We start from the raw sequence: 24,723 nt of genomic DNA, 5'->3' as shown, positions 1-24,723 counted from the left end.
AAGATAAGTAAACAACAATATTGGCAGTATTTTCATTTGTGTTGATTTATTTTTTTATTTATCTTAATCCGAAGTCAAGCACGTGTTCTAATTGCAAATTTTAAGGCAAAATTTTTTTTTATTTATATGTATTTTTTATTTATATGTATTCATTTTCCAACCCAAAATACCCACACGACGTAGGAACTCTGCTATAAGTATTTAAAAAAATTATTGAAAAAAGGATGGGATAATAGCATTATTTAAGGAGTATCTTAACAAAGTTGGTACTAAAGAGCGACGATAGTTATATATATATATATATATATATATATATATATATATATATATATATATATATATATATATATATATATATATATATATATATATATATATATATATATATATATATATATATATATATATATATATATATATATATATATATATATATATATATATATATATATATATATATATATAAAAAGCCGTCTTGAGCAAAGAAAAAAGAAAACACAATAAAAATCATAAAGATCACGAACTTCCGATTAAAACGGGACACGAGATACGACGTTAAAAGAGCAAACATAAGTAAAAAGAATAGCTTTTTTAAGAGAAAAGAAAGAAATTGTAAAATACTCCATTATCACTGTGGATGGACAAAGTATCCCTACATAAAAGGTTGATTGTTCCTGCTTTTACGGATAAAGATGCCCCCATTTCCTGGAAATATTTTGTTCATGAATGGGTTTGTCTGCTGTTTTAATAAAGTCAAACCTCCTCCAAAAAATGGTTTCAAAATATTTTTTATGCACATACCCAAGTAGAGGGCTATGCACCAACATAAAATTCAGTAGCTGACTTATCGGACTAATTTTGCCAAATTACTTACTGAAATTTCTATCCTGTTCAGCTTGATTCCTCTCAAGTACAGAGTAATACTCATCTATTTTCTCTTGATGATGTAAAAATTCTTCTCTCAGATTTTTCAGCTCTGTCTCTGGAAGAAGGTACCTTTCATTGTAAACCCTAATTTTGTGCTTTGTTGATTACGATCAGAAAATGTTGACCTGCTATAGAAAAAGCAGTTTACTCAATGAAAAGTTAAAAAGGCAAATAAAATAGAAATATTACTTCATTGTTAAGGATTGCATAAAGCAGCTCTGAAAATTCTTCAAGAAGAAAAAGAACTAACAAATTCACATTTTATGGCCATTTTAACCCCTAAACAAACTTTTGTGGGCTTTTCCATGCTTCATGAAAAAAAAAACTTCAAAGCCGTCAGTCAAGCATGCTCTCGGGAGATCCTGTCGGTAGGGGCAGAATTTGTTCAAAAGGCACAAAAAAAAGAAAAAAGAGTCAGAGTACATGAAGATTATGCACAGTTTTTGAAAATACCGTAAACAGTTTAATGTTTCAGGAAAAGGGAGGGGGATTTGTTGGGTCGATAATTTTTATCTCAGTCGAAAATGACTGACAATGCCTAAATTTTCAATTTGACACACTCTACTAAAAAAAATTCTCACTGAAACTTCGGTATTAGCATTTTTTTTTTCTTTTAATTCGTAAAGAAAATTTATTCAAAGTCAGCGCATAAACGAAGTTTATACGCTTATAGCAGGCAGATAGAATTCATAAAGTGTTTGTTCACACCATACAATCCTTCATTGTTTTTTCAGTTCTCTGGACAACATCATGTTCAGTATCTCTTTTTTGTACAAGTCAGCGAGGGTAGGTTTGAAAATTACTGTTAAGAGGACTAGGCCACTAAGGCTAGGAATAAGTGAAGATGAAAAGGAGACGTTGGGTAATGAAAAGATTTATCAGGTGAGCAGCTCCACTTACCTTGGTAGTATTATTAGTAAAGAAGATGGGAGCAGTGAAGATGTCAAAAGTAGAATAGCCAAGGCTCAGGGTGTTTTTTCACAGTTGAAAAAAGTTTGGAAGAATAGGAAGATAAGTCTGCAAACCAAGATTAGAATATTAGAAGCTACAGTGATGGCAATAGTCAAATATGGCTCTGAAGCATGGGTGCTCAGACAATCGGATGAAGATTTGCTAGATGTTTTCCAGAGAAATTGCTTAAGGATTGTTCTGGGTACCCGGCTGACTGACCGTATTTCAAACAATAGGCTGCATGAAAAATGAGGTTCAATACCGCTCTCTAGGACTATAATGAAAGAAAGGTTGAGGTGGCTAGGGCAAGTTGTGCGGATGAAGGATGACAGATTTCCGAAGATTGTTCTTTTTGGCCAACCGTCTAGGGCTAAACGGAAAGCAGGTCGTCCTTGTCAGGGGTGGGAGGATGCACTACGGAAAGATTTAAGTTGCATGGAAACTCCCTGGGAGGGTGTACCAAGGGAGGCTTTAGTATGAGTGAAATGCAGGAGGAGCGCCTGTAGCACCGGTGGCCTCAGTCGACCGCATATTATATGGAGTATTTAGTAGTAGTAGTAGCACTAGTTTCAAATTATGCCAATTTAAATCAATCATGATTTTGAAGAGGAACGAGCTGTGATGAAATTCCATGTGGAAGAGGAGAAAGCAAACACAATCTCGAGGTGACACAGCCTCTTTTCAGAGGTTGCAAAATATAAAATAATAAGAAGAAAAGGGCTTGTGTCCAAGATCGACGACAGCTTTCACATCACACTTTCATTTACGGCAACTTATTTTCGTTTTTAAATTGAGTGGATTATTCATTTTAGTTTTTGACGATTTTCGGTTTCATTTGTTATTTATAGTAATTTCAGCCCTTAAACAGAGCAAGTTAGATAGATTGGTTCATTTCACTTGTTCTCATCTGGTTCGGTTTCCATGCTATTTAGAAATTACTCTTCTTCACGAATGCGTCCTCTTACTTTCAGATAAACGAAGTTTGATCAGAGGCAACGCTACAGCGTTGCCTATAATAAAGGCCATACGGCTCCAATGTTTTATTATTATTTATTTATTTTTTCCCAGAAGCACTTCATATTGGAGGGGTCGTGGTAGAAACTTCAAACGGGGCTCATTCGATTGGAAATCAGGAGATCTAGTGCCCTTTTTAAGAGTCAAAAGTGATTTGAGGGCAACTCGCCCCCCCCCCACGCCCCTCCGTCCCCCAAACATATCTAATCAAAATTTTGAGATAGCCATTTTGTTCAGCGTAGATGATTTCCACATTAAAAACATGTTTTTTAAGAGAAAACTCCCCCACAACCCTCAGGTCAAGGGTTTTAAGTTATGCCCTGAGGGCATATAAGAATGATGTTGGCACAATGTATTATTTATTATTTTTGTCCTTTAGAGGAGGGCACTTCGTATCGAAGAAATTGTCGTAGAAACTTCCAAAAGGGCTCATTCAATTGGAAATTAGAGTGGCTTGTGCCCTTTTTAATAGTCGAAAGTGACTGAAGGGCATCTAACCCCCCTCTCACGCTCCCCTTTTCCCCAAACACATCCAATCAAAATTTTGAGATAGCCATTTTATTCAACGTAGTTTTAAGTTCAGGAAGTTAGGTCTTTGAGGACGACAGCCCCCCACAACCCTCAGGGCAAGGGTCGTAAGTCATGCTCTGGGGGAATATAAGGTTTTGTATAGACAGCGTTGTCGTAGAAACTCCAGAAAAGGTTCATTCGATTGGAAATTTAAATGGCTAGTTCCTTTTTTAATAGTCGAAAGTGATTCAAAACCAACTGATACCCCTTCACGCCCACCATTTCCCCAAACACATCCAATCAAAATTTTGATATAGCCATTTTGTTCAACGTAGTTGAAAGTTCTGGAAATTATGTTTGAGCAGGACACTCCCCAGAAAGTCTTCAGGGGTAAGGGTTATAAGTTATGCCCTGAGGGCATATATGGTTCTTATGGAAGGAATGCTCCTATAAACTTCAGAGAGGGCTAATTTGATTGGAAATTGAAAGTTCAAGTCACTTTTTAAGCGTCAAAAGATATTGGAGGGTAACCAGCTTCCCCTCCCCCAAACCCTTTTTTCCCAAATGCATCCAATAAAAATTTTAAAATAGCTATTTTGTTAAGAATAGTTCAAGTATCATATAACAACATGTTCTGTGTCAAGACCACCCCTTATGGCCCTGGATCAGGCTGTGTAATTTATGCCCTTGGGGCAAATGTGGGTCCTATGGAAGGGATGCTCGTATTAACTTCAGAAAGGAATCATTTGATTGAAATTTGAAAGTTCTAGTTCACTTTTTAAGAGTCAAAAGAGATTGGTGGGTACCTAGCCCCCCCCCCTCAACGCCCTTTTTTCCTCAAACTCATCCAATAAGAACTTTGAGATAGTTTTTTCTAAATAGTTCAAAGACCATATAACAAAACTCTAGGGTCGACACAGCCCCCCAGTGCTCATGGTCTGCTGTTGTAAACTGTGCCCTTTTTGAATATATGGCTCTTATTGAAGGGATATGCGTAAAAACTCCACGAATGGGTCAATCTAACCGTGGGACGAGAGCCCAGATGCAGTGTTTTAGAGTAACTGTAGTTTGGAGGGCAACTAGCCCCCCCCCACTTCTTTTGTCACTTCTTAATGGCTATCTCAAAATAAAATTTTGAGATAGCCATTAAGTTGAGAATTGCTCAAAAGTCAAATAACAAAAACTCAGGTGTCGTCACAACCCCCCAAGGCCAGGGGGCAGGCGTTGTAAGTCAAGCCTTGAGGCATATATGGTTCTTATTAAAGAGATGCTCGTATAAACTTCAGAGAGGGCTGATTTGATTGGAAATTGAAAGTTCGAGTCCACTTTTTAATAGTCAAAAGAGATCCGAGGGCAGCTAGCCCCCCCCCACGCCTTCTTTTTCCAAACCAATATGATGAAAATTTTGAGAGAGACATTTTGTTAAAAATAGTTCAAAGGTCAGATAAGAAAAAATCTGGTGTCAATACAACCCCCCAGGGACAAGGGGAAGGCATTCTAAGTTGTCCCCTAAGGGCATGTATGGTTCTTATGAAAGGGATGCTCGTATAATTTTCATAGAGGGCACATTTGATTGGAAATTGAAAGTTCTAGTTCACTTTTTAAGAGTCAAGAGAGTTAATGGCATCTAGCCCCCCACGCTCTTTTTTCCCCAAACCCATCCGCTACAAATTTTGAGATAGCCAGTTTTTTGTAAATTGTTCAAAAATTAGATAACAAAAACTCCCACCAGGGCCCGGGCGATAGGCGCTGTAAGTGTTGTCCTGGGAACGTATATGGTTCTTATGAAAGGGATGCTCGTATAAACCTCAGAGGGGGCTCATTTGATTGGAAATTGAAAGTTCTAGTTCAATTTTTTAGAGTCAAAAAGATATCCGAGGGCAACTCGCCCCCCCCCCCACACACTCTTTTCTCCCCAAGCCCATCCGATAAATAAGCCCATCCGATAAAATCTTTATAATAGAAATTTCATTAAAAATAGTTCAAAGGTCAGATAAGAAAAATTCCTGTATCGACGCAACCCGCCAGGGCCCGGAGGCTGGCGTTAGGAGTAATGCTCTAGGGGCATATATAGTTCTTATGAAAGCGATGCTCGTATAAACTTCGGAGAGGGCTCATTAGATTGGAAAGTGAATGTTTTTGTTCACTTTTTAAGAGTCAAAAGAGATCGGAGGGCAACTAGCCCCCCCTCCTCCACGACCTAAATACATCAGATAAAAATTTTGAAATTGACATTTTCTTAAAAACAGTTCAAAGTTCTGATAACAAGAAACTCCGGTGTCGACAAAGCCCCCCAGGGCCTGAGGTAGGGGTTGTAAGTTATGCCCTGGGGGCATATATAGTTCTTATGGAAGGGATGCTCGTGTAAACTTCCTAGAGGGCTTATTTGATTTAAAATTGAAAGTTTTAATTCACTTTTTAAGAGTCAAAAGTGATTGAAGGGCTGTTAGCCTCCCCCACACTCCATTTACTTTTGTCCCAGAGGCACTTCATATAGAAGGGGTCGTCGTATAAACTTCAAAGGGGGCTCATTCGATTGGAAATCGAGGGTTCTAGTGCCCTTTTTAAGAGTCGAAAGGGATCGAAGGGCAACTGCTCCCTCAAGCCATTTTTCCACAAATAAATCTGACAAAAAATTTGAGGTAGCCGATTTGTTAAAAATAGTTCAAAGATCATATAACAAAAACTCCTTTACGTATGGCAATTACTTTAAAGATAGTTCAAAGGTCAGATAAGAAAAACTCCTGTGTCGAGACACCCCCCCCCCAGGGCCCGGGGCAGGTGGTATAAGTATTGCTCTGGGGGTATATATGGTTCTTATGGAAGGTATGCTCGCATAAACTTCGGAGGGCGCATATGATTGGAAATTGAAAGTTCTCGTTCACTTTTTAAGTCAATAGAGATCGGAGGGCAACTAGCCCCCCTCTCCACGCCTTATTTTCCTCAAGCCCATCCGATAAGAACTTAGAGAGAGTCACTTTTTCAAAATAATTCAAAGGTCAGATAACAAAAACTCCGGTGTTGACAAATCCCCTCCCAGGGCCCGGGGGCAGGCATTGTAAGCTGTGTCCTGAGGCCGTATGTGGTTCTTATGAAAGGGATGCTCGTATAAACTTCAGAAAGGGTCCATTTGAATGGAAATTAAAAGTTGTATTTCATTTTCTCAGAGTAAAAAAAGATCGGAGGGCAACTAGCCCCTCCACCCCTCCACGCCTTTGGGCTTATCGGATGGATAAACCCATCCGATAAAATTTGAGGTGACCATTTTGGCAAAAATAGTTCAACCATCAGATATTAAAACTCCAGGGTCGACACAAACCCCCAGGGCCCAGGGGTATACGTTGTAAGTTATACTCTGGGGATATATATGGTTCTTATAGAAGGGATACTCGTATAAACTTCAGAGAGGGCTCATATGATTGAAAATAGAAAGTTCTAATTCACTTTAAAGACTCAAAAGAGAGCGAAGCTTAATTAGTCCCCCCACGCCTTTTTTCTCCAAACCTATCTGATAAATATTTTGATATAGCAATTTTGTTAAAAATAGTTCAAACATCAGATAATAAAAACTCCGAGGTTGACACAAACCCATTTTTTCACTTTGATATTGTTATTTCGATACCAGTTTTGATACTTTGATGAATATTTGATTTTTTTTTTTAATTTTGATTTTGAAATAAGGAATTCTTAAAAATTTGAAATTTTTTGCAATGAAAAACGAACAAAATTAATTCAAAAAAACATTCCGAAGAATAAGTTTTAAAATAGAATTAACGACATTTTTAAAATTAAGATCATAATATACAAACTCATTTAATATTTAAAAAACAAAACGACCAGAAATTACTATTGAAGAATAAATGAAAGCCAAAACGAACAGAAATTAAATAAACAACCATAGCAAAAAAATAAAAAAAGTAATAATATAAATTAATAAATATATTTTAAAGCGACTAATGCTTATATTTAATATAAAAAAAAAGCTTAAAAAAAAAAAAAAAAAAAAAAAAATTCCTACTGAAGTATAAATGAAACTTAAAACGAACAGAAATTAAATAAACAATCAATGCAAACAAACGAACAATAGATATTAATGTAAATTATATAATAAATCTTAAAACGAATGAAACTTTAATTGAATATGCAAATCAACCTTGAAACGAGCAAAATCACTGCAAACAACAGTTTGGGTATGACCTCTTTCTCTCACTGTAAAAGTCTAAAACCTACTGCGTCATGATAAAATAAAAGTTCAAAATAGGGATAAAATCCTTTTTAATAGACAGTGCATAGAAAATTCACAAAAAATACCAGATATTTCGGTCACATATACAGTGACCGTCATCAGTAGTAAAACTAAACTAAAACAATTTAAAACAGAACCTTATAAACGAAATCATAAAACTACATATTGTTTAAATCTTTAATTCTTTTCAAAGCAAAGGCGGAAGCTAGCCTCTTTGACCTACATGGAATCGGTTCATTAGGGTTCAATGGTATAACATTTGGACAAAAGTCAACTACATTGGTTGAATTGAACTTTACTCTGTCAGATTTTAATAAATTATCATAGATAGAGTTCAGCCCAAATTCACCTGTATCCCGATTCAAAGCAATATTTTTGAATACGATTTTCTTTATTTCAAGACTTTCACGAAAATTTTGCTTTAAACCCCGATCCCTACAAATCAAAGAGACATTCTCGAACAAAATAAAATGGGTGTGTTTGTGTGTGTGTGTGTGCGTGTGTCTGTGTGTGCGTGCGTGTGTGTGCAAATATGACTCTTGCCCTAAGAGGAAATTGAAGGGTGACTAGTCTTCATCTTATTTGTGGTAATTTCTGTTCAATTTCATTTTGAACTGATTAATCAATTTACATTGTCTTCGGTTTAGGTTCTATTTACTCATTCATTGCTCGTTCATTCATTACTTATATGTCAATTCGAACTTATTATTCATTTCTATTTTAGTTCGTTTAAATTTGACTTATTATATGAATTGGTTTCTACTCATTTTAGATTTTAATATATATATATATATATATATATATATATATATATATATATATATATATATATATATATATATATATATATATATATATATATATATATATATATATATATATATATATATTTTCTTTGAAGACCGTTTTTGTAATCATTGTTCTGAATAATCACCAGAAAGAATATACAATCTGCCTTTATCTATACCCCCCCTCCCGTTTAAAAATAACTCCGCCCCGCCTGGGGGTTTGCATTGGGAGCAATTGAGCGACAGAATTAAAGAGTATACGCATTGCACAGAAAAACCCGCTTCAATGATAATGAGCCATAAAGGAAAAACTAGTTGTTTTTAAGTTTGCGACTCAACTTGTTCAATATAATTTGCCAAATTTTATGATATTAAATGTGCCCGTTATCTCAATTACGCGGCTGCTCTAAGTTTGACATCGCAAGCACGGAACACATTTATAAAACGAGAACTTGTATTTACTGGACAACAATTTTGCTGCAAGTAATTCCGCTTTCTACATCTTTGACCATACCAGTCGTGAGATAAACTTACACCCTTTTTTTATTTATTACTAATTTGAATACTGAATACGCCTTGAATAGGCTAAAAGTTGTATAATTAGTGAAACAACGGTTCTCATATCTATTTTAAACTGTAACATAAAACAAAAACGATTTAAAAGAATTATAAATGGCAGCATAGACTTATTTATGCTTTAATCGCGCACAAACAGATGGGCTATAACTGAAAACAAAATATTTGAGGTGAAAATTCTAAGACTATTTTGGTCAGTTAGATATTAAGCTAAAAACCGTAACATGAAATGCGACAAACGATCTGTACCACAGTTGAGGTACTCCTGTATTATTCAGAACACACTCGAGAAGTTTGCTGAATGTACGATCTTTGAAAACCAGTTTCATAGCCGCAAAGACAAATAGCGGGTGAAAGAATGCATTGGGCTTGTATATTTGCACATTAGGGGTGGGGATGGGTAAGGATAGGTTACGTTACCCCCACATCCCTCTAATCTGCAAATATATAGTCCAAATTACATTATTTTATAAACTAAGGTATTATATTTTCATAATATCTGGTATATTCATCAGGATTACCTTACTTCACTTCTGGAGTGAATTCTGAATAATACAGGAGTACCGCAGTTGAAATTAGCGAACAGCCATAAAAAAAAACCTAAAGGAAAAATTGCTATTACCTGTAAAGCCTGATTTTTCAGCTTTCATCCATAATTTTTGCAATTTCTTATCCTTAAATAGGTCTTTATTGAAAGCTTCATCGTAAAATTTGTCCTGAATGCTGTTGGTGCGGGAATTTGCTGGATCTTCAAAACTATCTGCCAATCCATAGCGTGTCAATAAACCTTGATCAAAGTTTATTCAATAAGTTATCATTAGAAAAGAATAAACAGTGAACTTTCCAAAGCGTGGCCAGTTTTCTTTCTTTCAAGTAAAATAAATCACATTCACGGAACGGTCGGTTTCCACAATCGTTTCCTTCGCTACGATTTTCCCGTACACAGCATTCAATGAAGAACGATTGTTTTTACTTAAAAAAAAAAAAAGGAAAAAAAGGCCCAAAGAAGGTCTAGACAAATCAACGAGTCCATGGTACCGAACTGTAACTGTGTGGGGTACGAAGATGGAATTTTTCATGGCGGAAGTTTTTGTGTGTGTGTGTGGGGGGGATAAATTTTTCTAGGGGGATTTACCGGCATTAATTGAGAAACGATCAGAAATTAAATAAAAAAACAAGTTTTTTCTCAACTGAAAGTAAGGAGACACACTAAACTTAAAACGAACAGTAATTATTCCGGATAATAGAGGGCCCCCTCCTCAATCCCTCGCTCTTTAGAATTTTTCATGGCGGAAGTTTTTTTGTGTATGTGTGTGGGGGGGGGGGGTTAATTTTATATAGGGGGGATTTACCCGCATTAATTGAGAAACGATCAGAAATTAAATTAAAAAACAAGTTTTTTCTCAACTGAAAGTAAGGAGACGCACTAAAACTTAAAACGAACAGTAATTATTCCGGATAATAGAGGGTCCCCTCCTCAATCCCTCGCTCTTTAGACTAAAGTTTGACTTTTTGTCCCAATTCTTTAAGAACGACCCCTGGAACACAAGGGTCGTTTACTTGGAATAAAGAGCTCTTTAGAGTATTAAAAAACTTTAGCGTAAAGAGCAAGAGAATGTGGAGGGGGCAGCCCCCCCCCTCATATACGGCATGAATTCTGTTCGTTTCAAGTTTTAATGTTACTCCTTAATTTAAGTTATTTTTTTAATTAATAAAAATAGAAAAAAAAACAATAGAAAAAAAAACAACTTTATTTCTCAGTTAAAAGTCTCGTGAGAAGGAAATTTTCTATTTTCGCTTTGAACAAACAGATCGCCAAATAAAAAACTTAAATCGCACACACATTCGCATATGATCTTGAGCCTTCCTGAAGTGCTTGTATTTCAGAAAATCGTCGTAAGACAACCAAGGCTTTTTTACAGGCTCTGTTCGTACGTCAATAGTCGACTCAATGGCGTAGCCATGGACTGGATGGTCTAAGAACACAAAAATGAAGAAAAAACTTACTTTTGGACTATATAATGCCCATGCACGGCGCAAAATGGATCAGCATTTGTCCTATTTGTAACCATTTTTATTCTTATTTTTTAAAAATTTTGGAATCAATAGCGTAGCCATGGACTGGATGGTCTAAGAACATAAAAATGAAAAGAAACTTACTTTTGGAATATACAATGGCCATGCGCGTCGCTAATGGATCACCATTTGTTCTATTTGTAACCATTTTTGCTCTTATTTTTTAGAAATGTCGAAAACTAAATTGGTATCAGTTCTTATCAGAATTCATTCTTCCTTCTAGGCTAGATTTCTTGGAACTCACAATCCCTTTTCAGCTTCATTACCATGAACTAACTTCAGACAAAATAAGGACGAGCCATCAGACCGACAGTGAGACCTTAAAGTGCTTGAAAATTGGATTGATCCGACTAAATAGGAAATTAAAACAAATTTCCTTGCACCAGATCTCCATGGCTAATTTACAAAACCTCAAGAGACTCTGATGGTAGTACCTTACTCCATGTCTGGATTTCCTGGTGTTTTAACCAGCGTTTCACTTCTTTGACTCCCTATACCTATGTGGCAATTCTTTGAGGTCTCTTCTCTCCAGTCCATTACTCAGAAAAAAACAAACAACATATTTATGTCCACTTTGCGATTGCATCTCCTTCAATAGCTCCGCAACGAAACCTGGCAGTCACATTTTATAATCTGACCTAAAACACCTCTCTTTAATTTTTGAGACCTTTCATAAAAGCTTTTTCCTTATTTCCTGCAATTTTGCCTTACTGAGCCAAAATAAAAAATTCAAGACAATTAGGTACAAATAAATTCAGGCAGTTCCCTTAAGTTTTGACAAGCTTATAGTCCCCAAGTAGAAGCTTATTTACATGGTGTGGAGCCAACATTGAATGCTTAGCAGTAACTATTAGTCCTACACCACTGAAAACCCTTTCTGCTGCCGCACTCGTTGCTGGCAACGACAAAAATTCCTTGCCAAAGCTGTAATCCACGGCAGCTGAATGGAATATATTTCCAGAAGGCAATGGTTAGATTTGCATCAACCCTGACAGGATCTTTTGATTTCACGGCACAGATACAAACCTGCTTGACGCCGAATAACATCATTTTCATCCTGTTCGGCATCATCACTGCCCTGAAGTATCATCTGATTAAGCAGCTTCCTTTATTTGATATGTTGTCATACGGAGATTTATACTTGCTACTCTTGCTAAAATCCAGGAGCCACATTCACACAACTGATTTGGGTAGCCGATCCGCTGACAGCATCAGAGATTGCAGCCACCTCTTCAGCCTCTTCATGGCCCTTTGCTCTTTGTACGAATGAATTCCTACTACATTAGCATGATCACAACAAGTTGAAGTGGAGGGACCCGGAGTGTTGATTGGACAAATTTGGTTCACAGGCGACATGTTACAGTGCCTTACGTCAGTCTCAGAAACTAGATTCTTGACTATTTTCAACAAGAACTCCCTTCTTGCCAGTGGAACATTAAGAAGGTTCAGATGCTTATCAATGCCATTTATCTGGAATATTTCGAAATCCAAAAGTTTAGCGGCTACTATGAGGTCATCCCTTGAGAAGCAAAACTCAAACTTATTTCTCATCTTTTCGGTGATATTCTCTCATTGTCATTCGGTGTTAGGAATTTCCGGCGGCACGCCGTTGCCGACCTTGGTAGCTGCGCCCCAGCCCACCAAAGCGTCTGCGGCACCGGGTTGCTGAAAGTTTTTTGGGTGGCTGGACGGCAGTTTTTGGCGTGTTCTTGGGGGCTAATTCAGAGGTCTTTTCCTTACTTAGGCCACCCCCCTCCCCTACACACACAAATGGAATCCCAGAAACACCCCTAGTTTACCTAAAAACCAATAAAATATCTTAAAAATGTCTTTGTACTCAACTCAATACCCAACAATGATTTTTACCCGTTCGAATACGAGGATCCTAAGTTTAGTTTCGAAATATGAAGTGTTGTCTTTTTTTTGTTGCATTAGTTTTTAGTTATATAAGATACTCTAAGTGCTTTATTATATTTGTATTTATGCCTGACAAACGACAAGATTAATATGATGAAAAATGAAACGTAAAGACAGAGGAGAGTGAGTTCAGCGTAAAGAGAGGAGAGTGGAGGGCGTGGCCACCCCTTGAGCAGCTGTTACGAATAATGATTAAAAAGATCCATATTCATATGCGTTTCTAGAAAAAACTGTACAGTGCACGGCAATTGGGAAACTTTGTATCTGTTACATTCTAAAATCCTCTCAGTACAGGAAGGACAAGCCAAACTTACCGAAAAGAGAGGGGAGGTCAAGACCCAACACATCATAGAATATGCAGAATAATGATCATTTAATTCTGGTTTAAATGGCAGTCTTTACTTTTAGTTGAAAAAAATTGTGTTCAACAGTTATTTAGAAACGAAAATACTCCATACAATTCTATATACAACAGCAAATCTTGTCCATATTAGCAGGCAAATCCTCTCTGCTGATTATAGCCCTTACAAAATATTTAGAAGTTATATATAAAAAGCAGGCACGTACGAAGGAATATTTTTTAGGGGGGACGATAAAAAAATATTTCCTAATTTGACCAAACAGTGCCCAGGAATTCTGGAAAATTTAAAAATTTCGGGGGAAAGAGCCGGACCCCGAAGACTCTTCTTGGTATGTTCCTAGTGAAAAACTTTATACTTACGGATTTATTTTTGCTTTTAGCTGTACCAAACCCATTTTATATTTCCGAGACCGTGCTCTGGTCCAATGCGACCAAGTTTCATTTGTATTTTTTTTTAGTCCGTCATGTCTCTAGTAAATTATGATGTCCTTCTTCTTAATTATCCTGTGGTAGCACAGTGGCTTGATCTCTGCTTAGCAATACGGGGCTCGGGGTTCGATTCCAGCTACCAAATGGTTGGGTAACAGGATTGCTAGCTGTTTCGGCAACTGAATCATAGAAAATTGTTGACGCCCTTTACATTAGCAATGGCTCTGGAAAATCTTCTTTTTTTTTATCTTCTTAATTAGGAAATTTGTTTTTAATATAACTGTCACTGCGGAGGCATTAGTTTTTCTAAAGCAAAATTATTTATTTCAGAAAGAGGGTTAAATTACCAAACGACACACATGGAACTTCTAGGAAATTAAAGACAATTTTTAAACATTATGATGTACCAGGGGACTCCTTACCCCACTCCGTTAGTAGCATTATCAGTGTTACACATTATCGAATCATTTTCTCTAGCGGGGGGGGGAGGGGTGAACACAAGAAATGAGCATTTTTTGGAGGGGGGTCTGATCAATGTTGGTAAGATTTAGCCTCAACAGAGAAGCATATTAAATATGGGGAAAAAATAAATAGGAATGACATCTTAAAAAAAAAAAAAAAAAAAAAAAACATGCCAACAAAACGATTATTTTTTCGCAGTGACAGATACAATAAAAAAAAAAAAAACTTTGAAACAAACAAAAACAATGACGCTTATTATAATGGCCGATTAAAAACAATACATTTTGTGCCAAAAAAAGAGAAAAAGAGTTCCATTGTGGGGCTGAATAAAATGAATGAGACTTGGACCGATAATAGACAAATACGATGACACTTTTAGCAACACCTTTAGGGTAAACTGTCTGGAAACTCAGGCCAAAAGCTTGAGCTTCCAATTTGATTTGAGGCCCGCAAAGGTGGCTTTCTACCATCCCAGAGCGTGCAAAGTGTGCTATATGCTAGCCGAGTCAGCAAATTCTACCCCTAGGTTAACATAATTTTCATTTCTAATTTCTTAAAAAATCTTCTTTTTCTCAAGGGGTCATTTTCTTCTGTTGAGATTTAGTAATCACGTCTGACTTAATTCAGATAGGCTGAGTCAACAACTGTTTGTCTAAAACTTCCATGTCACCTTAAAAGGGAATTTTGACGTTACCTTTCAGGCGTCTTCTAGTTTCAGCTTCTTTGAATCCCTCTTTATCAAGTCCATCTGCAATAGCTCTCTTTAATACAATTTCCTCCTTTTCTTGAACTTTTAGGTCACTATAGAGTGTTTTCAGCTTCTGTTCAGGCAATCTCTACGGTAAACAGAATGAAAATTAGATTTTTACATCACCAAGATTGCACAGTCTTACAACTGTTCTATTTAAGGGACTACTGTCAACGTATTGAAAACTTAAAAGAGGCTGACGCTATCAATATTCATTAGAGGGGCATTCCATAAGATAAGATGACATTTTAACACCCATAGTCTCAGATTCTGACAAAAATTAGTACTTTCGTTCCTTTACTTTCTTAGATTCAAGAAACCATATATTTTCGTCTCTTTGCTTTCTGTCTTCAGTTTTGTTTTACAGCTATTCAGACAAGTAATAAAGCTGTCTCTTTTTAAATAATTGGGATTTTCCATGTTTACAGATAAACTTTAATGAAAATTTTGCTCTCTGTTCATTAATAAATGAGGAACAAAAATGAAAGATGTTAGTCTCTAGATGCTTCCAAAAGCCTATTAGAAATTAGGCTATTTAATAAATTCAAAACTTATGAAAAAACTTTCTAGTTTTAGGTTAATTACCAAGAAATTTGCTATTAAAATAAGTGTTTGTTCATTAGTTGTGTAGCGAGGGGGGATCACACCTTAGGCACGACACACAAAGGGCACCAAATGGTCTGCAAATGAAATAATAAATTATCATAGATAGAGTTCAGCCCAAATTCACCTGTATCCCGATTCAAAGCAATATTTTTGAATACGATTTTCTTTATTTCAAGACTTTCACGAAAATTTTGCTTTAAACCCCGATCCCTACAAATCAAAGAGACATTCTCGAACAAAATAAAATGGGTGTGTTTGTGTGTGTGTGTGTGCGTGTGTCTGTGTGTGCGTGCGTGTGTGTGCAAATATGACTCTTGCCCTAAGAGGAAATTGAAGGGTGACTAGTCTTCATCTTATTTGTGGTAATTTCTGTTCAATTTCATTTTGAACTGATTAATCAATTTACATTGTCTTCGGTTTAGGTTCTATTTACTCATTCATTGCTCGTTCATGCATTACTTATATGTCAATTCGAACTTATTATTCATTTCTATTTTAGTTCGTTTAAATTTGACTTATTATATGAATTGGTTTCTACTCATTTTAGATTTTAATATATATATATATATATATATATATATATATATATATATATATATATATATATATATATATATATATATATATATATATATATATATATATATATTTTCTTTGAAGACCGTTTTTGTAATCATTGTTCTGAATAATCACCAGAAAGAATATACAATCTGCCTTTATCTATACCCCCCCTCCCGTTTAAAAATAACTCCGCCCCGCCTGGTGGTTTGCATTGGGAGCAATTGAGCGACAGAATTAAAGAGTATACGCATTGCACAGAAAAACCCGCTTCAATGATAATGAGCCATAAAGGAAAAACTAGTTGTTTTTAAGTTTGCGACTCAACTTGTTCAATATAATTTGCCAAATTTTATGATATTAAATGTGCCCGTTATCTCAATTACGCGGCTGCTCTAAGTTTGACATCGCAAGCACGGAACACATTTATAAAACGAGAACTTGTATTTACTGGACAACAATTTTGCTGCAAGTAATTCCGCTTTCTACATCTTTGACCATACCAGTCGTGAGATAAACTTACACCCTTTTTTTATTTATTACTAATTTGAATACTGAATACGCCTTGAATAGGCTAAAAGTTGTATAATTAGTGAAACAACGGTTCTCATATCTATTTTAAACTGTAACATAAAACAAAAACGATTTAAAAGAATTATAAATGGCAGCATAGACTTATTTATGCTTTAATCGCGCACAAACAGATGGGCTATAACTGAAAACAAAATATTTGAGGTGAAAATTCTAAGACTATTTTGGTCAGTTAGATATTAAGCTAAAAACCGTAACATGAAATGCGACAAAGGATCTGTACCACAGTTAAGGTACTCCTGTATTATTCAGAACACACTCGAGAAGTTTGCTGAATGTACGATCTTTGAAAACCAGTTTCATAGCCGCAAAGACAAATAGCGGGTGAAAGAATGCATTGGGCTTGTATATTTGCACATTAGGGGTGGGGATGGGTAAGGATAGGTTACGTTACCCCCACATCCCTCTAATCTGCAAATATATAGTCCAAATTACATTATTTTATAAACTAAGGTATTATATTTTCATAATATCTGGTATATTCATCAGGATTACCTTACTTCACTTCTGGAGTGAATTCTGAATAATACAGGAGTACCGCAGTTGAAATTAGCGAACAGCCATAAAAAAAAACCTAAAGGAAAAATTGCTATTACCTGTAAAGCCTGATTTTTCAGCTTTCATCCATAATTTTTGCAATTTCTTATCCTTAAATAGGTCTTTATTGAAAGCTTCATCGTAAAATTTGTCCTGAATGCTGTTGGTGCGGGAATTTGCTGGATCTTCAAAACTATCTGCCAATCCATAGCGTGTCAATAAACCTTGATCAAAGTTTATTCAATAAGTTATCATTAGAAAAGAATAAACAGTGAACTTTCCAAAGCGTGGCCAGTTTTCTTTCTTTCTAGTAAAATAAATCACATTCACGGAACGGTCGGTTTCCAAAATCGTTTCCTTCGCTACGATTTTCCCGTACACAGCATTAAATGAAGAACGATTGTTTTTACTTAAAAAAAAAAAAAAGGAAAAAAAAGGCCCAAAGAAGGTCTAGACAAATCAACGAGTCCATGGTACCGAACTGTAACTGTGTGGGGTACGAAGATGGAATTTTTCATGGCGGAAGTTTTTGTGTGTGTGTGTGGGGGGGATAAATTTTTCTAGGGGGAATTACCGGCATTAATTGAGAAACGATCAGAAATTAAATAAAAAAACAAGTTTTTTCTCAACTGAAAGTAAGGAGACACACTAAACTTAAAACGAACAGTAATTATTCCGGATAATAGAGGGCCCCCTCCTCAATCCCTCGCTCTTTAGAATTTTTCATGGCGGAAGTTTTTTTGTGTATGTGTGTGGGGGGGGGGTTAATTTTCTATAGGGGGGATTTACCCGCATTAATTGAGAAACGATCAGAAATTAAATAAAAAAACAAGTTTTTTCTCAACTGAAAGTAAGGAGACGCACTAAAACTTAAAACGAACAGTAATTATTCCGGATAATAGAGGGTCCCCTCCTCAATCCCTCGCTCTTTAGACTAAAGTTTGACTTTTTGTCCCAATTCTTTAAGAACGACCCCTGGAACACAAGGGTCGTTTACTTGGAATAAAGAGCTCTTTAGAGTATTAAAAAACTTTAGCGTAAAGAGCAAGAGAATGTGGAGGGGGCAGCCCCCCCCCACATATACGGCATGAATTCTGTTCGTTTCAATTTTTAATGTTACTCCTTACTTTCATTTATTTTTTTACTTAATAAAAATAGAAAAAAAAAAATAGAAAAAAAAAACAACTTTATTTCTCAGTTAAAAGTCTCGTGAGAAGGAAATTTTATATTTTAGCTTTGAACAAACAGATCGCCAAATAAAAAACTTAAATCGCACACACATTCGCATATGATCTTGAGCCTTCCTGAAGTGCTTGTATTTCAGAAAATCGTCGTAAGACAACCAAGGCTTTTTTACAGGCTCTGTTCGTACGTCAATAGTCGACTCAATGGCGTAGCCATGGACTGGATGGTCTAAGAACACAAAAATGAAGAAAAAACTTACTTTTGGACTATATAATGCCCATGCACGGCGCAAAATGGATCAGCATTTGTCCTATTTGTAACCATTTTTATTCTTATTTTTTAAAAATTTTGGAATCAATAGCGTAGCCATGGACTGGATGGTCTAAGAACATAAAAATGAAAAGAAACTTACTTTTGGAATATACAATGGCCATGCGCGTCGCTAATGGATCACCATTTGTTCTATTTGTAACCATTTTTGCTCTTATTTTTTAGAAATGTCGAAAACTAAATTGGTATCAGTTCTTATCAGAATTCATTCTTCCTTCTAGGCTAGATTTCTTGGAACTCACAATCCCTTTTCAGCTTCATTACCATGAACTAACTTCAGACAAAATAAGGACGAGCCATCAGACCGACAGTGAGACCTTAAAGTGCTTGAAAATTGGATTGATCCGACTAAATAGGAAATTAAAACAAATTTCCTTGCACCAGATCTCCATGGCTAATTTACAAAACCTCAAGAGACTCTGATGGTAGTACCTTACTCCATGTCTGGATTTCCTGGTGTTTTAACCAGCGTTTCACTTCTTTGACTCCCTATACCTATGTGGCAATTCTTTGAGGTCTCTTCTCTCCAGTCCATTACTCAGAAAAAAACAAACAACATATTTATGTCCACTTTGCGATTGCATCTCCTTCAATAGCTCCGCAACGAAACCTGGCAGTCACATTTTATAATCTGACCTAAAACACCTCTCTTTAATTTTTGAGACCTTTCATAAAAGCTTTTTCCTTATTTCCTGCAATTTTGCCTTACTGAGCCAAAATAAAAAATTCAAGACAATTAGGTACAAATAAATTCAGGCAGTTCCCTAAAGTTTTGACAAGCTTATAGTCCCCAAGTAGAAGCTTATTTACATGGTGTGGAGCCAACATTGAATGCTTAGCAGTAACTATTAGTCCTACACCACTGAAAACCCTTTCTGCTGCCGCACTCGTTGCTGGCAACGACAAAAATTCCTTGCCAAAGCTGTAATCCACGGCAGCTGAATGGAATATATTTCCAGAAGGCAATGGTTAGATTTGCATCAACCCTGACAGGATCTTTTGATTTCACGACACAGATACAAACCTGCTTGACGCCGAATAACATCATTTTCATCCTGTTCGGCATCATCACTGCCCTGAAGTATCATCTGATTAAGCAGCTTCCTTTATTTGATATGTTGTCATACGGAGATTTATACTTGCTACTCTTGCTAAAATCCAGGAGCCACATTCACACAACTGATTTGGGTAGCCGATCCGCTGACAGCATCAGAGATTGCAGCCACCTCTTCAGCCTCTTCATGGCCCTTTGCTCTTTGTACGAATGAATTCCTACTACATTAGCATGATCACAACAAGTTGAAGTGGAGGGACCCGGAGTGTTGATTGGACAAATTTGGTTCACAGGCGACATGTTACAGTGCCTTACGTCAGTCTCAGAAACTAGATTCTTGACTATTTTCAACAAGAACTCCCTTCTTGCCAGTGGAACATTAAGAAGGTTCAGATGCTTATCAATGCCATTTATCTGGAATATTTCGAAATCCAAAAGTTTAGCGGCTACTATGAGGTCATCCCTTGAGAAGCAAAACTCAAACTTATTTCTCATCTTTTCGGTGATATTCTCTCATTGTCATTCGGTGTTAGGAATTTCCGGCGGCACGCCGTTGCCGACCTTGGTAGCTGCGCCCCAGCGCACCAAAGCGTTTGCGGCACCGGGTTGCTGAAAGTTTTTTGGGTGGCTGGACGGCAGTTTTTGGCGTGTTCTTGGGGGCTAATTCAGAGGTCTTTTCCTTACTTAGGCCACCCCCCTCCCCTACACACACAAATGGAATCCCAGAAACACCCCTAGTTTACCTAAAAACCAATAAAATATCTTAAAAATGTCTTTGTACTCAACTCAATACCCAACAATGATTTTTACCCGTTCGAATACGAGGATCCTAAGTTTAGTTTCGAAATATGAAGTGTTGTCTTTTTTTTGTTGCATTAGTTTTTAGTTATATAAGATACTCTAAGTGCTTTATTATATTTGTATTTATGCCTGACAAACGACAAGATTAATATGATGAAAAATGAAACGTAAAGACAGAGGAGAGTGAGTTCAGCGTAAAGAGAGGAGAGTGGAGGGCGTGGCCACCCCTTGAGCAGCTGTTACGAATAATGATTAAAAAGATCCATATTCATATGCGTTTCTAGAAAAAACTGTACAGTGCACGGCAATTGGGAAACTTTGTATCTGTTACATTCTAAAATCCTCTCAGTACAGGAAGGACAAGCCAAACTTACCGAAAAGAGAGGGAGGTCAAGACCCAACACATCATAGAATATGCAGAATAATGATCATTTAATTCTGGTTTAAATGGCAGTCTTTACTTTTAGTTGAAAAAAATTGTGTTCAACAGTTATTTAGAAACGAAAATACTCCATACAATTCTATATACAACAGCAAATCTTGTCCATATTAGCAGGCAAATCCTCTCTGCTGATTATAGCCCTTACAAAATATTTAGAAGTTATATATAAAAAGCAGGCACGTACGAAGGAATATTTTTTAGGGGGGACGATAAAAAAATATTTCCTAATTTGACCAAACAGTGCCCAGGAATTCTGGAAAATTTAAAAATTTCGGGGGAAAGAGCCGGACCCCGAAGACTCTTCTTGGTATGTTCCTAGTGAAAAACTTTATACTTACGGATTTATTTTTGCTTTTAGCTGTACCAAACCCATTTTATATTTCCGAGACCGTGCTCTGGTCCAATGCGACCAAGTTTCATTTGTATTTTTTTTTAGTCAGTCATGTCTCTAGTAAATTATGATGTCCTTCTTCTTAATTATCCTGTGGTAGCACAGTGGCTTGATCTCTGCTTAGCAATACGGGGCTCGGGGTTCGATTCCAGCTACCAAATGGTTGGGTAACAGGATTGCTAGCTGTTTCGGCAACTGAATCATAGAAAATTGTTGACGCCCTTTACATTAGCAATGGCTCTGGAAAATCTTCTTTTTTTTTATCTTCTTAATTAGGAAATTTGTTTTTAATATAACTGTCACTGCGGAGGCATTAGTTTTTCTAAAGCAAAATTATTTATTTCAGAAAGAGGGTTAAATTACCAAACGACACACATGTAACTTCTAGTAAATTAAAGACAATTTTTAAACCTTATGATGTACCAGGGGACTCCTTACCCCACTCCGTTAGTAGCATTCTCTGTGTTACACCTTATCGAACCATTTTCTCTAGCGGGGGGGGGAGGGGTGAACACAAGAAATGAGCATTTTTTGGAGGGGGGTCTGATCAATGTTGGTAAGATTTAGCCTCAACAGAGAAGCATATTAAATATGGGGACAACATACATAGGAATGACATCTTAAAAAAAAAAAAAAAAAAAAAAAAACATGCAAAAAAAACGATTATTTTTTAGAAGTGACAGATACAATAAAAAAAAAAAAAACTTTTAAACAAACAAAAACAATGACGCTTATTATAATGGCCGATTAAAAACAAGACATTTTGTGCCAAAAAAAGAGAAAAAGAGTTCCATTGTGGGGCTGAATAAAATGAATGAGACTTGGACCGATAATAGACAAATACGATGACACTTTTAGCAACACCTTTAGGGTAAACTGTCTGGAAACTCAGGCCAAAAGCTTGAGCTTCCAATTTGATTTGAGGCCCGCAAAGGTGGCTTTCTACCATCCCAGAGCGTGCAAAGTGTGCTATATGCTAGCCGAGTCAGCAAATTCTACCCCTCGGTTAACATAATTTTCATTTCTAATTTCTTAAAAAATCTTCTTTTTCTCAAGGGGTCATTTTCTTCTGTTGAGATTTAGTAATCACGTCTGACTTAATTCAGATAGGCTGAGTCAACAACTGTTTGTCTAAAACTTCCATGTCACCTTAAAAGGGAATTTTGACGTTACCTTTCAGGCGTCTTCTAGTTTCAGCTTCTTTGAATCCCTCTTTATCAAGTCCATCTGCAATAGCTCTCTTTAATACAATTTCCTCCTTTTCTTGAACTTTTAGGTCACTATAGAGTGTTTTCAGCTTCTGTTCAGGCAATCTCTACGGTAAACAGAATGAAAATTAGATTTTTACATCACCAAGATTGCACAGTCTTACAACTGTTCTATTTAAGGGACTACTGTCAACGTATTGAAAACTTAAAAGAGGCTGACGCTATCAATATTCATTAGAGGGGCATTCCATAAGATAAGATGACATTTTAACACCCATAGTCTCAGATTCTGACAAAAATTAGTACTTTCGTTCCTTTACTTTCTTAGATTCAAGAAACCATATATTTTCGTCTCTTTGCTTTCTGTCTTCAGTTTTGTTTTACAGCTATTCAGACAAGTAATAAAGCTGTCTCTTTTTAAATAATTGGGATTTTCCATGTTTACAGATAAACTTTAATGAAAATTTTGCTCTCTGTTCATTAATAAATGAGGAACAAAAATGAAAGATGTTAGTCTCTAGATGCTTCCAAAAGCCTATTAGAAATTAGGCTATTTAATAAATTCAAAACTTATGAAAAAACTTTCTAGTTTTAGGTTAATTACCAAGAAATTTGCTATTAAAATAAGTGTTTGTTCATTAGTTGTGTAGCGAGGGGGGATCACACCTTAGGCACGACACACAAAGGGCACCAAATGGTCTGCAAATGAAAAATTGCTGGACAATTTTATTTTTGTTATAATCGATTTCTGCAAAACATAGTTTAAACTTAGCATATATATATATATATATATATATATATATATATATATATATATATATATATATATATATATATATATATATATATATATATATATATATATATATATATATATATATATATATATATATATATATATATATATATATATATATATATATATATTGTGAAAATTGTTTTATTCAAAAAGTCTGCCTTAGACGAATGGCGCAAATCTGTAGTACACTCTATCAGTTAGTATACACGTGTTTTCCAGAAGACCTCAGAAAATATTTGTATCACAGATTTTAGATAAGAAGTTTTTCTTTATTCCTTGAGTAAAAAAGAGGATGTGATTTTCATAATATGACTTGTGAACCGTTTATTGTATGACAATGAGTGTCTTTTTGCGTGAAGATGAGTTCTTTTGGCTCCAGAATACTGTTTAGTGATTGATTTAAGTTGCCATCTGGTAACACAAAATTGAACTTTTGTGATAAGGTTCCAGCTTGGTTACTATGGGACACGTGTTCCTGGGTATCCTGGGACACTTTTTGTTCATTGTGTCTCAGGGTACCCTCAAATGTACATCAGGCGACTCAAGCCAAAGGTCAAGCTGGGAGGTGGAATCAGGTGATATACAAATTAATGGTATAGGGGGTTCATGAAGAGACATGCTAGAATATCCCTGCACAGACTGGAAAGAACAAGCCTTTATAGCAACCTTGATTTTAGCCGTCATGGGGTTGCCACATTCTATGAACAGCTGGAATACTAAAAGTATCATTTCGTATTTATAGTATTTATAACGTATTTATAGAATGGATGGAACGAGCTTATCAAATGTTCGACAGAAATGTCTGAAGGCACTGAGCTCTAGAGGGGCTAAGCAGCTAGGAGTGAATACATCACAGTAAAGACACAATGATCGGAACAATCAATACGATGGGGAGCTTTATTCCCCTGTACCTTATCATTGAAAGGACTTGCTTCGTGGAAAGGCGCTCCACCAGGTTGAGTGGTGCTCCACCAGGAACAAAGACCGTTGCTAGTGCAAAGCTCGGAAACACGGATGACGGCACAACTATTCTTTGGCTATTTTGACTACTTACAAAATTATGTGCCTTGCTCCTCTGAATGAACAGCTCTTCTGCTCATGGATAACCATGATATTGACATGAGGGGTTAGCGTTATCGTTGATGGGCTAGAGAATATAGTAGAAATATTAGAAAAATTAGCAGAGGACGCTACCACTACACGTGATATCAGAAGT

At 36.1% G+C, this 24,723-nt stretch overlaps 1 protein-coding gene across 1 annotated transcript in view; it reads right to left on the bottom strand.

The window, feature by feature from the left end:
• LOC148952342 (alpha-2-macroglobulin receptor-associated protein) overlaps positions 1 to 24,723 on the bottom strand; it is an 80,717-nt gene that overhangs the window by 37,372 nt on the left and 18,622 nt on the right. Inside the window, exons 2-4 of the mRNA XM_089089794.1 lie at positions 22,674 to 22,815; positions 17,357 to 17,521; positions 875 to 982 (exon numbers count right to left, since the gene is read on the bottom strand). Of these exons, the coding sequence (XP_088945920.1) occupies positions 875 to 982; positions 17,357 to 17,521; positions 22,674 to 22,815 (415 nt within the window). The remainder of the gene's footprint in view (positions 1 to 874; positions 983 to 17,356; positions 17,522 to 22,673; positions 22,816 to 24,723) is intronic.

Source organism: Artemia sp. Qi Xiang Cuo, chromosome 5 (genome assembly GCF_049724085.1).
Source record: "Artemia sp. Qi Xiang Cuo chromosome 5, ASM4972408v1, whole genome shotgun sequence".
In the NCBI taxonomy this organism is placed as follows: domain Eukaryota; kingdom Metazoa; phylum Arthropoda; class Branchiopoda; order Anostraca; family Artemiidae; genus Artemia; species Artemia sp. Qi Xiang Cuo.
This window is presented reverse-complemented; position numbering and strand designations above follow the sequence as displayed.